This window comes from Salmo salar, chromosome ssa20 (genome assembly GCF_905237065.1).
Source record: "Salmo salar chromosome ssa20, Ssal_v3.1, whole genome shotgun sequence".
Classification (NCBI taxonomy): Eukaryota; Metazoa; Chordata; class Actinopteri; order Salmoniformes; family Salmonidae; genus Salmo; species Salmo salar.
Genome location: NC_059461.1, coordinates 64013385 through 64028509, shown reverse-complemented (window position 1 = coordinate 64028509; position 15125 = coordinate 64013385). Strand labels below are relative to the sequence as shown.

Sequence of the window (15125 nt, the reverse complement as noted above, 5' to 3'; positions counted from 1 at the left end):
CGCTTCCTGTGTGAGGCAGGGTCGTACTCTGCGAATGTTGTAGAGCATGAACCTACAGGATCGGGTCAATTTCCCTAGTTTAATATTGCCTGCTAACATGAATTTCATTTAACTAAATATGCAGGTTTAAAAATATATACTTCTGTGTATTGATTTTAAGAAAGGCATTGATGTTTATGGTTAGGTACATTCTTGCAACGATTATGCATTTTTCGCAAATGCGCTTTTGTTAAATCATCCCCCGTTTGGCGAAGTTGGCTGTCTTTGTTAGAAAGAAATAGTCTCCGCAGTTCACAATGAGCCAGGCAGCCCAAACTGCTGCATATACCCTGACTCTGTTGCACAGAACGCAAGAGAAGTGAGACAATTGCCCTAGTTAAAAGAAATTCATGTTAGCAGGCAATATTAAGTAAATATGCAGGTTTAAAAATATATACTTGTGTATTGATTTTAAGAAAGGTTGTTTATGGTTAGGTACACATTGGTGCAACGACAATGCTTTTTCGCGAATGCGCTCGTTAAATCACCCGTTTGGCGAAGTAGGCTATGATTCAATGATAAATTAACAGGCACCGCATCGATTATATGCAACGCAGGACAAGCTTTATAAACTAGTAATATCATCAACCATGTGTATTTAACTAGTGATTATGTTAAGATTGATTGTTTTTTATAAGATATGTTTAATGCTAGCTAGCACCTTACCTTGACTCCTTGCTGCACTCGCATAACAGGTAGTCAGCCTGCCACGCAGTCTCCTCGTGGAGTGCAATGTAATCGGCCATGATCGGTGTCCAAAAATGCCGATTACCGATTGTTATGAAAACTTGAAATAGGCCCTGATTAATCGGTCAACCTCTATTGTCTAGTACTTTCGGAAAAGAGAGTAAAAGGAGCAGGTTTCTGGGCGCAGAAGAATAGATTCAAGGCATAATGTACAGACAAATGTATGGTAGGATGTGAATACAGTGGAGGTAAACCTAGGCATTGAGTGACGATGAGAGAGGTATTGTCTCTAGAGACATCAATTAAACCAGGTGAGGTCACCGCATGTGTGGGAGGTGGGACAAGAGGGTTAGCTGAGGCATATTGAGCAGGGCTGGAGGCTCTACAGTGAAATAAGACAATAATCACTAACCAAAACAGCAATGGACAAGGCATATTGACATTAGGGAGAGGCATGCGTAGCCGAGTGATCATAGGGTCCAGTGAGGAGCTGGGCGGGCTGAAGACACGGCGATTCAGACAGCTAGCGGGCCGGGGCTAGCAGAAGGGCCTTAGAGGGATGTCGCGACGGAAGAAGTCTGCTGTAGCCCCCTCGTGCGGTTACATCGGCAGACCGGTCGTGATGGATCAGCAGGGGTCCGTGTAGTAAAAGGGTCCAGGCCAATTGGAAAAATAGGTGTAGTTATAGTAGCCCAAGAAATTGGCTGATGGATCTCTTCAGCTAACAGTCCGGTTAGCTGAGTAGGGGTGTTAAGGGGTGTCCTGGCTAAATTCCCAAGCTGTCCAGCATACCATCATGGTCACCTAATCATCCCCAGCTTTACAATTGGCTCATTCATCCCCCTCCTCTCCCCTGTAACTATTCCCCAGGTCGTTGCTGTAAATGAGAACGTGTTCTCAGTCAACTTACCTGGTTAAATAATGGTAAAATAAAATAAATAAATAAAAATAAAAGCTCTAGACAGCTAGCAAGCCGCGGCTAGCAGGCTAGCAGATGGGCATTCAGGGGACGTCGCAACAGAGGAGCCTGTTGAAAACCCCCCTCGGGCAGATTACGTCAGTAGTCCAGTCGTGATGGATCAGCGAGGCTCCGTATCGGCAATAAAAGGGGTCCAGGCCAATTGGCAAAATAGGTATTGTAGCCCAAGGAGTGGCTGATGGACCTCTTCAGACAGCCGCGAGATGGGCCTAGCATAGGTTAGCTCCAGGCTAATTGGCGCTTGCTTTGGGACAGAGACGTTAGCCAGGAGAAGCCAATCGGATAGCAGCTAACTAGCTGCGATGATCCAGGTGAAGAGGTTCAGAGCTTGCAGTAGGAATCCGGCGATATGGAGAAAAAGAAGTCAGATAAGCTCTGGGTTGAATCGCGCTGTGCAGACTGGCAGGAGTTGTCCGGGCTAAAGGTTAGCTGATGACCGCTAGCAGTGGCTAGCTGACTACTAGCTAGTAGCTAGCTTCTGTTGGGGGTTCCGGATCTAAAGTAAAGAAAATAGCAGATCTATACCACATTGAGTGAGGTGGGTTGCAGTAGAGTATGTTGAAGTTGGGGTTAAGAAAAATATAAAAAATATATGCGAGGAAAAAAGATATAAAAATATATATATAAATATATATACACGGGACACGACAAGATGAAGACAAAGACGCCTGACTGCTACGCCACTTGTGAATGATGTATTATCACTTGTGAATGATGTATTATCACTTGTGAATGATGGATTATCACTTGTGATTGATGGATTAACACTTGTGAATGATCCCCAGCGTGTGCAGTAAGGCAAGAAACAGCACATGCCTTTTTTCTGCGTGACCTTTTCAAATCATAGTCGCACACCTCATGTAGTCTAGCCCATAGGCCTATATGTTTTGATAAATTTTGTATCACAACTTAAGTGACCAAATTACCTCTTAAAATTAAGCACAATAATCCGCTTTACAACTGGTGTAGAGCCTTACTGGTATACAAAGTGGGTGCGTGAGTTGCAAGTTTAGGAAAGATAAGTTTCACCATAAATATGCACCTTTATAATAAAGCATTACATCCATAATCTCATTTGCGGTCACTTTTGAGAACAGTATTTTCCCACTAATTGATTGCATTTTGGAATATTTGTGCTTATAGCCTACTGCCGTGTGTGCATTACTGCACTTATAATGTGAAGAAATAGCCTAATAGTTTATAAACCTTTTAAGATAAACGTTCTGATCTGTTGCATCAGCCTCATTGCTTTTTTTGTTGCAACAATTTCAATGATTTTACTGAGTTAAAGTTCATTTGAGGAAATCAATCAATTGAAATAAATTCCTTAGGCCTTAATCTTTGGATTTCACATGACTGGGAACCGATACCTTGAAAAAAAATGGGCCTCAGGATGTTGTTGCGGTATTTTTTTTCATTGAAATTGCCAATCGATAAAATGGAATTGTGTTCGTTGTCCGTACTGCCACATTCTCTAAAACGATGGAGGCGGATCATAGTAGAGACATTAACATAAAATTCTGTGCCAACAGCTCTGGTGGACATTCCTGCAGTCAGCAGGACAACTGCATGCTCCCTCAAAACTGTGGCATTTTAGAGTTTCCTTTTATTGTCCCCAGCACAAGGTACACATGTGTAATGATCATGCTGTTTAATCAGCTTCTTGATATGCCACATTTTCCAGGTTGATGGATTATCTTGGCAAAGGAGAAATGCTCACTAATAGGGATGTAAACAAATTTGGGCATCAAATTTGAGAGAAATAAGCTTTTTATGCATATGGAACATTTCCAGGATCTTTTATTTCAGTTTATGAAACATGGGACCAACACTTCACATGTTGCGTTGATATTTTTGTTCAGTGTAATTTGGGTTCTATCGCACCCCACAACTGTCCCAGAGTATGTTTGGAATATTTATTTCTCACACAGAAGGACAAGTTGACCAATAGAATAGGTCAACTTTTGTACTATGGGGGATAGTAGATTGACATAGGCTAGTGCTTTCGCTGTTTGTTAGGCTTACTCATCTTGCTGGCTGACAAAAACTAAATGTGGACAGTTCTTCTAACATCTTCAATATGCACCTCGGAATTCGATAAGAGGGACGCGCACAGTTACGTCCCCGATGTGTCGGTCTTCACTTGTAGCCTACTTCGGAGCTGAGATGCCTGTGAGAAGGACCCGATCACGTGATGGGCATTGGCTAATAACAATTGAGATATCTGAGAGATTCATGTAAGTGAGAGGTGCTTTGGAGCATGGCTGCAAAGAGAAGGGAATTATAATTATTATATTCAACCCAAGGGCAGAACGGCCACTTTGGCCGCAAAAGGCATGGATTTTTTAGGGGGCATTACGGCCACACAAGGGAGATGCCGCCAATAAATTCAAGGCATGGTGAGAATATTATCAAGTGCTTGTCAAATTATGAATGAGAGACTGATGAAGTGTGTGCAGCCTGCACAAGAAACAAAGCAGAGCTCATGCCTTCCATGTAACTTTTTTCAAATCATCATTAGTCACATCATGCAGCCTTAGAATGTATAAAAAAAATCTAAACATACAGTATAGCCCAATGTTTGTATCACAACTATAGTTGCTAAATTAAGCATATAGGAATCACTATTTCATTGTTAACCGCTCAACACAGAATAGCCGCACGTGCGTAGTCCCTCGGAAATCATTTGGAGAAAATATCCTTTGTATTTTATTCAGCTACGTTCAATTGTATTCTTCATACTATAAAATAAGATGAAAATAATGCCATGGAATTCTAAGCCAATCTTGTATGCTAAATGAACTAGTGTGGCCCACAGCCATATGGCATAGCTAGATCAGGGCATAACATAAGGACATTTCAGAGTATGCTATTCTGTTCTTCTGAAATAGACAACATTTTCTTCATAACATGTTTCTTAAGACCTGTTTAAAATAAATAATGGATTTATTGTGATTGTGAAGGCTATATTAAATGGATTTATTAGACTTTAAAAAAAAATGTAGACATTCCAAAGGTCTGCATCAGTGGCTTGTAGGCTATGCGTGGAAGCCAGGAGATGCTAAACGTGTTTATGTTAATTAGCGTGAGACTGGCAGTTAAAAGTATGATGACACCAAGGTGTTGTCTGTATCATGTACGGTTCACTGGGTCTTACAGGGGGCATGTATGGGTCAAAAAGGTCCTAAAATGGCCACTTTCATCATGATTTTACAAAAAAACGTAAAAAGCACATCAAACATTCTTCCTCCCAATGAAGTTTCTATGTGAGAATTTTGAGAACAATCTAAAATCCCCCCCCAAATTGGGCCATGCAGGCATGGAATTGTCCATTTAGTAGGGGTTTCTAAAGGATCTCTGTAAACCCTCAGTGTGATTTCATCAAAACCACCACTAGGTGATGATGATCTCCCAAGCATGCCTGGCCTAATGGAAACAGTAGTTGCATCCTGAATGGCACTCTATTCACTGTATTGTGCACTACTTTTAATCAAAGCCCTATTTGGAACTCAGTCTGTACCTGCAAAGGGTGTAACTTGAGGCAGAGGATATCTTCGTCACTGCTGCACACCTGAGCATACTCCACCAGGGGGTCCTGGATCTTCCTGGCCACAGACACAGCCTGTCTCAGGAGAGGGGGGTAGTCCCGGAAATCTGCCTGTGGATTGGAGAAATAGAAAAATACAGTACCAGTCAAAAGTTAGGACACATCTACTCATTCAAGGGTTTTTCTTTATTTTACTATTTTCTACATTGTAGAATAATAGTGAAGACATCAAAACTATGAAATAACACATACGGAATCATGTAGTAACTAAAAAAGTGTTAAACAAATCAAAATATATGTTATATGTTAGATTCTTCAAAGTAGCCACCCTTTGCCTTGATGACAGCTTCGCACAGTCTTGGCATTCTTTCAACCAGCTTCACCTGGAATGCTTTTCCAACAGTCTTGAAGGAGTTCCCACATATGCTGAGCACTTGTTGGCTGCTTTTCCTTCACTCTGCAGTCCAACTCATCCAAAACCATCTCAATTGGGTTGAGGTCGGTGATTGTGGAGGCCAGGTCATCTGATGCAGCACTCCATCACTCTCCTTCTTGGTAAAATAGCCCTTACACAGCCTGGAGGTGAATAATCTTTGAATAATCTTTTTTGGTTACTACATTTACATTTACGTCATTTAGCAGACGCTCTTATCCAGAGCGACTTACAAATTGGTGCATTCACCTTATGATATCCAGTGGAACAACCACTTTACAATAGTACATCTATATCTTTTTTTTGGGGGGGGGTTAGAAGGATTACTTTATCCTATCCCAGGTATTCCTTAAAGAGGTGGGGTTTCAGGTGTCTCCGGAAGGTGGTGATTGACTCCGCTGTCTTGGCGTCGTGAGGGAGCTTGTTCCACCATTGGGGTGCCAGAGCAGCAAACAGTTTTGACTGGGCTGAGCGGGAACTGTGCTTCCGCAGAGGTAGGGGGGCCAGCAGGCCAGAGGTGGATGAACGCAGTGCCCTTGTTTGGGTGTAGGGACTGATCAGAGCATGAAGGTACGGAGGTGCCGTTCCACTCACAGCTCCGTAGGCAAGCACCATGGTCTTGTAGCAGATGCGAGCTTCAACTGGAAGCCAGTGGAGTGATTCCATATGTGTTATTTCATAGTTGTGATGTCTTCACTGTTATTCTATAATATAGAAAATAGTACAAATAAAGAAGAACCCTTGAATGAGTAGGTGTGTCCAAACTTTTGACTGGTACTGTATGTAGAGTTAAGAGAAAAATCTATTTAAGTGTCACTCACTCCACAATATTAGTCATTGGCAATACATATTACATATTTAAAACCACATTGTGGACCACTCAGAGAGAGTTTCTGGAGGTACAGTATGTAGAAAACCTCCAATGTAGACAAAATTGAGATGAGGAAATGTCTTGTGAGAATAAAGAAAACATGTTTAGGGAAATGAGGGCAGGACTTCACCTCTGACTTCTTGCTGTTCATGTAGAGCATGGCCAGTTCATTGTCAACCAGCTCCACCCCGATGGTGGGGAAGGAGGACTCCTGCTCCAGCTCACTGGCAGTGCGTTTAATGTCCTCAATCACCATCTGGGCGTCCCTGCACAGGGAGTGAAGGGGGAACATTACAAACATTCAGGATGCGTCCCAAATGGCACCCAAGTAGTGCACTATATAGGGAATAGGGTGCTGTTTGGGATGCAACCTCAGTCATGTTAGTAAGCTTCTTCAAACAGCAGTCTAAGAAGGCCACAGGTGAAATAAACCAGGAGAGGGCTGCAAACCTGTTCTCCCCAGCTATAGCGATGATGTGAGGCTTCTTGCTGTTCAGAAACTTCTTCAGGGTTTCAATATCGTGGATCTAAAGGTAAGGTAGGACAAATATTACAATATTTACAACAATTATGGTCAATAATGGATGGTATGGTTATCTGAGCTTCTTCAAAACTCTTGCCTTGTGTCCCAAATGGACACTATTCCCTACATAGTGCACTACTTCTTTACAGAGCCCTATGGTACGAAAAAAAAGTATGAAAATGTAGCACTCACTACACTAATTGTAAGTCGCTCTGGATAAGAGCGTCTGCTAAATGACTAACATGTAAATGGGTGCCACTTGGTTTGGTTTTATATATACCTTTTTCTCCCTTTCATCCTCCCTCCATGCGTTCCTCCTCTTCAGGAAGTAAGGAAGCCTGAGGAAATCCCCCACCTCTCCGTCACCGTTCACCAGGGCACAGAACACTGGGGTGTCTCTGTAGACAGACAGAGGTTTGCAGTGAATAATAACTAAGTCATAAACATAGAGTTCCTATTAAATTTCTCGAGGGGCTATGTCATAAACCCTCAACATTCCAGAATGGGGTGAAAATGGTAGCCATATTGGCCAGGGAGAAATCCAAACCAGTCTAATTCGAATGAATGGCAGTAGAGGCATAATCCTGATTATACTTATGCAGGAAAACAAAAGTAAGGCATGTGATATTTAAAAAATGGTGTAATAGAATTGTCAACCTAAAATATTTTCAGATAATTATAAATACAGTTTTATACACATTTTCTGTATAAATAGCCTCTAAAATATATGCAAACAGACCATAAATGTCAAACATTTTGTTTTCTTGGAAAGTTTTGAGTGCTATTATTCTGTATGATACAATATCAGTACTTGTTGCATTTACAACTTGACTAAGTTCTATCATCAACTGATTTAGCCAGTGTATGGCTGTGGATTGACTGCATAGATGCAGTAAAGAGGTAAATGGAACTCAACCAAAATAATGGAAATACCATGGAAACGCGTGGGGTGAAAGATGCCGTGGGGGAAAGATCCCGAATCTCCTCATTGCCCTCCAGCAAAATTAGCCTACATTTAGGCTATTGTTTATACATGTCATGGTCACCAATCAAATGCATTACAGTTAAAAAGACTGACTAACACCACTTCTCTGTGCAAGCTATGCGGCAGGTAGCCTAGTGGTTAGAGCGCTGGACTAGTAACCGAAAGAAAGGTTGCAAGATCGAATCCCCGAGCTGACAAGGTAAAAATCTGTCGTTCGGCCCCTGAACAAGGCAGTTAACCCACTGTTCCTAGGCCGTCATTGAAAATAAGAATTTGTTCTTAACTGACTTGCCCAGTTAAATAAAGAATAAAAAAATGCTACCAGCTTATACAAACGGGAGTTAGCATAGCAGTCACTCAATATTTCTAAACCTGAGAAGGAACTACATCTAAATGTTATGCAGTGAAAACAGCCAAATATATCAAAATTGGACTTTAGTAACCACATTGTGGGCCAGACTTGACAAATATCCATTTTGATTGATCAGATTTGTGGAATGTGCGCCAATCCAGTGTCCTTCTATCCCCCACGATCTGCGTTCCATTGACCACTTACCACATCTATTGATTGAATGGAATGTTGGCATATTGGAAGTTCATTTGAGACAGTTAGAGAGACCCTATTCCCTATATGGTGCACTACTTTTGCCCAGAGGCACATAGGGTCTAATCAAAAGTAGTGCACTACATAGGGACTAGGGTGAAATTTGGGACACAAACAAAGTGAAGTCAGAGACAGTGTGCAGTACTCTACCTGCTGGATGAGAAAGCCACTCCCAGCACGCGGATCCCTTTGCCGTGGGCCTCAGACATGAGCTCCTCATCCTCCTCCTCCACTTGTTGGTCGGGCCGATAGGGCGCCACCTTCAGCCAGTTATACAGCTTCCTGCTGCAGGCCTGAGGGGCGGGCAACCACTATCACAACACTGTAGCAGGCTCAAAAAAATCAATGCTCTGAGCCGCCTGCTTTGGAAAGTCAATACCAGAATAAGAAAATAAGTCATCAATACCACAGTAGCAATGACGTCACATCAAAGTAAAGAAAAGAAGAAGAAAAATTGAATTAAATGTTGAGGTAATGTCTTCACAATATATCACAATAGATGTTTCTGCAGAAGATTTATCCTTGGGTGTGTGTGTGTGTGCGTGTGAGGGGGGAGGAGTACCTTGATGATGTTCTCCTTTGCTTCTGCAATAAGTTTGTTCTTCAGCTCTTTTGCCATCTGCGGGTAAAGGAACTGTTTGAGGGATCGTTCAATGGCCAGAGTGCGCTGTCTGTTCCACTCCTGAACCTGGTGGCTGAACTCATCTCTGTAGTAAAACTGCTTTATCTCTTCATAGTACGCCTGGTCACCTCCATACCTGCTCAACAAACATAGTGATATCATGGATACTTGACTGATTCAGAACAGTATACATGTAAACAGAACACATTTTGGAATATGTTATTACATGGTATTAATATGTTATTAATGGTTATTTCATGATATTAATATGTTATTACACAAGCTCAGAACCTGCGTTGCAAATGGCAACCTATTCCCTACATCAGTGGTTCCCAAACTTTTTATAGTCCCGTACCCCTTCTAACATTCAACCTCCAGCTGCGGACCCCCTCTAGCACCAGGGTCAGCACACTCTCAAATGTTGTTTTTTGCCATCATTGTAAGCCTGCCACACACACACTATAAGATACATTTATTAAACATAAGAATGAGTGTGAGTTTTTGTCACAATCCGGTTCGTGGGAAGTGACAAAGAGCTCTTATAGGACCAGGGCACAAATAAAAATAATCAATAATATTGCTCTTTATTTAGCCATCTTACATATAAAACCTTATTTGTTCATCAAAAATGGTGAATAACTCACCACAGGTTAATGAGAAGGGTGTGATTGAAAGGATGCACATAACTCTGCAATGTTGGGTTGTATTGAAGAGAGTCTCAGTCTAAAAGCATTTTCCACACACAGTCTGTGCCTGTATTTAGTTTTCATGCTAGTGAGGGCTGAGAATCCACTCTCAAATAGGTATGTGGTTGCAAAGGGCATCAGTGTCTTAACAGTGCTATTTGCCAAGGCAGGATACTCTGAGCGCAGCCCTATCCATAAATCTGGCAGTGGCTTCAAATTAAATTACGTTTCCACAGAACAGCTTGTTGCAATTTCGATGAGGATCTCTTGTTCAGATATCGGTAAGTGGACTGGAGGCAGGGAATGAAAGGGATAATGAATCCAGTTGTGTGGTCCATTTCGGGAAAGTACCTTTGTAATTGCGCACCCAACTCACTCATGTGCTTTGCTATATCACATTTGACATTGTCCGTAAGCTAGAGTTCATTTGCACACAAAAAAATCATACAATGATGGAAAGACCTGTGTGTTGTCCTTGTTAATGCAGACAGAGAAGAGCTCCAACTTCTTAATCATAGCCTCAATTTTGTCCTGCACATTGAATATAGTTGCGGAGAGTCCCTGTAATCCTAGATTCAGATCATTCAGGCGAGAAAAAACATCACCCAGATAGGCCAGTCGTGTGAAAAACTCGTCATCATGCAAGAGGTCAGACAAGTGAAAATTAGTAAAGAAAACTTTAAGCTTGTCTCTTGTCAATATTTTGCCCCTTGATAACCAGCGCACTGGTTATGTTGTAAAAGCGTTATTTGGTCGCTGCCATTTTCATTGCATAATGCAGAAAATACACGAGTGTTCAGGGGCCTTGCTTTAACAAAGTTAACTATTTTCACTGTAGTGTCCAAAACTTTCAAGATGTCAGGCATTCCCTTGGGAGCAAGAGCCTCTCGGTGGATGCTGCAGTGTACCCAAGTGGCGTCGGGAGCAACTGCTTGCACGCACGTTACCACTCCACTATGTCTCCCTGTCATCGCTTTTGCGCAATCAGTACTGATACCAACACATCTTGACCACCAAAGTCCATTTGATGTCACAAAGCTGTCCAGTAATTTAACAATATCCTCTCCTGTAGTCCTGGTTTGCAGAAGAGGATGTCTTCCTTAATTGACCCCCCCATAAACATAACAGACATATACCAGGAGCTGTGCCAGGCCCGCCACGTATGTTGACTCATCCAGCTGTAACGCATAGAATTCACTGACTTGTATGCAAAACAGTAATTGTTTCAAAACATCTCCTGCCATGTCACTGCTGCGTCGTGAAACAGTGTTGTTTGATGTATAGTCTGTATAGTTTTTTTTCACCTTTTCCCCAAGCATTGTCCCAGCCATATCCACGGCAGCAGGAAGGATTAAGTCCTCCACAATAGTATGGGGCTTGTCTGTCCTAGCCACTCGGTAGCTCACCATATAAGACGCTTCTAGTCCCTTCTTATTAATGGTATCTGTTGCTTTTATACATGTCTTACTACTCGAAAGTCGTCTTAATTCTCTCTCAAAAAACTCCCGTGGCTTATTTTTAAAATTGGCATGTTTAGTTTCTAAATTTCTGCGCAAGAGCGAAGGTTTCCTGTGACAGAGTAACGGTTAATGTGATTGGATGTTAATTATTTGACTAGGCTACCTGTATTTGACATTGTGTTGTTATTTCGAAGAAACACTAGATGGTTTAATTTTATTTTTGGCAGTGAAACGAGGATACTCAGGCGAGAAAAAAACATCACCCAAATGTATAGCCTTGTTGGAAAATCTAAATGGACTGTTTAAAAATGTGAATTACATTTTTATTTGGCTTACCCCCAACGGCATTGCGCTTATCACTGGGATAGCCGCCCTACATAATGCACAAAATTTGACCAGAGCGTAGTGCACTATTTAGTTAATATGGTGCCATTTGGGATGCTGACAATGTTATTAATATGTTATTACACAACGTTATAATAAAAAGCCCTCACCCCTTCACTCCAATCAGGTCAATACAGATGTTTATGGTGAGCAGGCCCTCTTCCTCTGCCTGGAACATCTTGAGGAACTGGTCTCCATTCAGCTCCTTTACAGGCTTGTTTTTCAGATACTTAAAGGAGTAACCATAATGGGCCTCATCCACATCCTATAGGAAAGATTAGACCACATACATGTCTGGTAGAGTACTTCAAACTAGATCACGACACATTAATATATGCACTAACTGTAAGTCGCTAAATGACTAAATGTAAAAATATGAGTCAATGAAAAGAACATGTTAGATGTATTTTTTCTATACAGTATGTACTGTGCCATCAGAAAGTATTCATACCCCTTCACTTATTACACATTTTGTTGTCTTACAGCCTGAATTCAAAATGTATTAAATAGATTTTGTTTTCCCCTCACCCATCTACACACAATACCCCATAATGACAAAGTGAAAACATGTTTTTTTATTTTTGCAAATATATAAAAAATGTAATACAGAAATATCTCATTCACTTAAGTATTCACACCCCTGAGTCAATACTTTGTGTTTCCAGTTTCAGAGATTTTTGTAGTTCGTTCCAGTCATTGGCAGCAGAGAACTGGAAGGAGAGACGACCAAAGGAGGAATTGGCTTTGGGGGTGACCAGAGAGATATACCTGCTGGAGCGCGTGCTACAGGTGGGTGCTGCTACGGTGACCAGTGAGCTGAGATAAGGGGGGACGTTACCTAGCAGAGACTTGTAGATGACCTGAAGACCTTAGAAAGGCAGGGTAGGATAGATAGAGGTCTGTAGCAGTTTGGGTCAAGAGTGTCCCCTCCTTTGAAGAGGGGGATGACAGCAGCTGCTTTCCAATCTTTTGGAATCTCAGACGACACGAAAGAGAGGTTGAACAGGCTAGTAATAGGGGTTGCAACAATTTTGGCAGATAATTTTAGAAAGAAAGGGTCCAGATTGTCTAGCCCGGCTGATTTGAATTCACACTTGAATCCAAGATGGCGTAGCAGTCAGACGTCTTTGTCCTTCGTCTTGTCGTGTCCTATTTACATATTTTCTTCGCATATCTTTTCATATATTTTTTTCTAAAAACTCAACCTCAAAACACTCTCCTGCAACCCGCCTCACCAATAAAAAAAAGAAAAAAGTATTATTTACCTCAAATCTGAAATCTGAAATCCACAACAGAAGCTAGCCAGAGGTTAGCCAGAGGCTGGCCAGTTCACTGGCTAACGTTGGAGTTCAGCTAGCCACGGTTGGCGGTCATCAGCTATCCCTTAGCTCGAAAAGCTATCGGCAGTTTTGTACAGCGCGACTCAGACCAAAGCATACCGGACCTATTTTCTTTCCATATCCCCGGATTTCTACCACAGGCTCTGGACATTTACACCTGGATCTTGCAGCTAGCTAGCTGCTACCCGAGTGACTATTGGCTAACGTCGGTCCCGAAGCTAACATCAATTATTCTGGAGCTAGCCAGCTGAAGAGTTCCATCAGCCACTCCTGGGCTACAATCACCTATCCGGACCCGTTTTACTGCCGATGCGGAGCCCCATCGGGCCTTCACGACTGGACTACCGACGTTATCTGCCCGAGGGAGTTATCCAACTGGCCCCTCCGTCGCAACGTAACCTGAACACCCATCTGCGGCCCGCTAATCGTTAGCTGTCTTATCGGCTGCTATCTGAATAGGTCTATCGGACAATTTTCTTGGGCCACTATAACTATTTTACCAATTGGACTGGTCCCCCCACCACACGGAACCCCACTAATCTACAGACGGAAACGCATGAAGTGGCTAAAAACAGACCTCCCTCCATCTTCTGCCAGCTTTCTACCTATGGCCCGGCTAGCTGTCTGAATCCCACGGGACCCTTATGATCACTCGGCTAAGCATGCCTCTCCTTAATGTCAATATACCTTGTCCATTGCTGTTCTGGTTAGTGTTTATTGGCTTATTTCACTGTAGAGCCTCTAGCCCTGCTCATTATACCTTATCCAACCTTTCAGTTCCACCACCCACACATGCTATGACATCTTCTGGTTTCAATGATGTTTCTAGAGACAATATCTCTCAATGCCTAGGTTTACCTCCACTGTATTCACATCCTACCATACCTTTGTCTGTACATTATACCTTGAAGCTATTTTATCGCCCCCAGAAACCTGCTGCTTTTACTCTCTATTCTGGGTGTCATAGATGACCAATTCTCATAGCTTTTAGCTGTACCCTTATCCAACTCCTCTTCTGTTCCTCTGGTGATGTAGAGGTGAATCCAGGCCCTGCAGTGCCTAGCTCCACTCCTATTCCCCAGGCGCTCTCTTTTGATGACTTCTGTAACCGTAATAGCCTTGGTTTCATGCATGTTAACATTCGAAGCCTTCTCCCTAAGTTTGTTTTATTCACTGATTTATTCCACTCTGCCAACCCGGATGTCCTAGCCGTGTCTGAATCCTGGCTTAGGAAGTCCACCAAAAATTCTGAAATCTTCATCCCTAACTACAACATATTCAGACAAGATAGAACAGCCAAAGGGGGTGGTGTTGCAATCTACTGCAGAGATTGCCTGCAGAGTTCTGTCCTACTATCCAGGTCTGTACCCAAACAATTTGAACTTCTGCTTTTAAAAATCCATCTCTCTAAAAACAAGTCTCTCACCGTTGCCACCTGCTATAGACCACCCTCTGCCCCCAGCTGTGCTCTGGACACCATATGTGAACTGATTTCCCCCCATCTATCTTCAGAGCTCGTGCTGCTAGGTGACCTAAACTGGGACATGCTTAACACCCGTGCCATCCTACAATCTAAGCTTGATGCCCTCAATCTCACACAAATTATCAATGAACCTACCAGGTACAACCCCAAAGCCTTAAACACGGGCACCCTCATAGATATCATCCTAACCAACTTGCCCTCTAAATACACCTCTGCTGTTTTCAACCAAGATCTCAGCGATCACTGCCTCATTGCCTGCATCTGTAATAGGGTCAGCGGTCAAACGACCTCCACTCATCACTGTCAAACGCTCCCTGAAACATTTCAGCGAGCAAGCCTTTCTAATCGACATGGCCCGGGTATCCTGGAAGGATATTGACCTCATCCCGTCAGTAGAGGATGCCTGGTTATTGTTTTTAAATGCCTTCCTCACCATCTTAAATAAGCATGCCCCATTCAAGAAATTTAGAACCAGGAACAGA

General features: G+C 42.4%; 1 protein-coding gene across 2 annotated transcripts in view; it reads right to left on the bottom strand.

Moving 5' to 3' along the window:
• LOC106581197 (transcription elongation factor SPT6) overlaps positions 1-15125 on the bottom strand; it is a 43951-nt gene that overhangs the window by 13514 nt on the left and 15312 nt on the right. For both annotated transcript variants that reach the window (XM_014163096.2, XM_014163097.2), the window contains exons 16-22: positions 11931-12085; positions 9231-9426; positions 8819-8961; positions 7360-7477; positions 7007-7083; positions 6687-6822; positions 5226-5363 (exon numbers count right to left, since the gene is read on the bottom strand). In XM_014163096.2, the coding sequence (XP_014018571.1) occupies positions 5226-5363; positions 6687-6822; positions 7007-7083; positions 7360-7477; positions 8819-8961; positions 9231-9426; positions 11931-12085 (963 nt within the window). The remainder of the gene's footprint in view (positions 1-5225; positions 5364-6686; positions 6823-7006; positions 7084-7359; positions 7478-8818; positions 8962-9230; positions 9427-11930; positions 12086-15125) is intronic.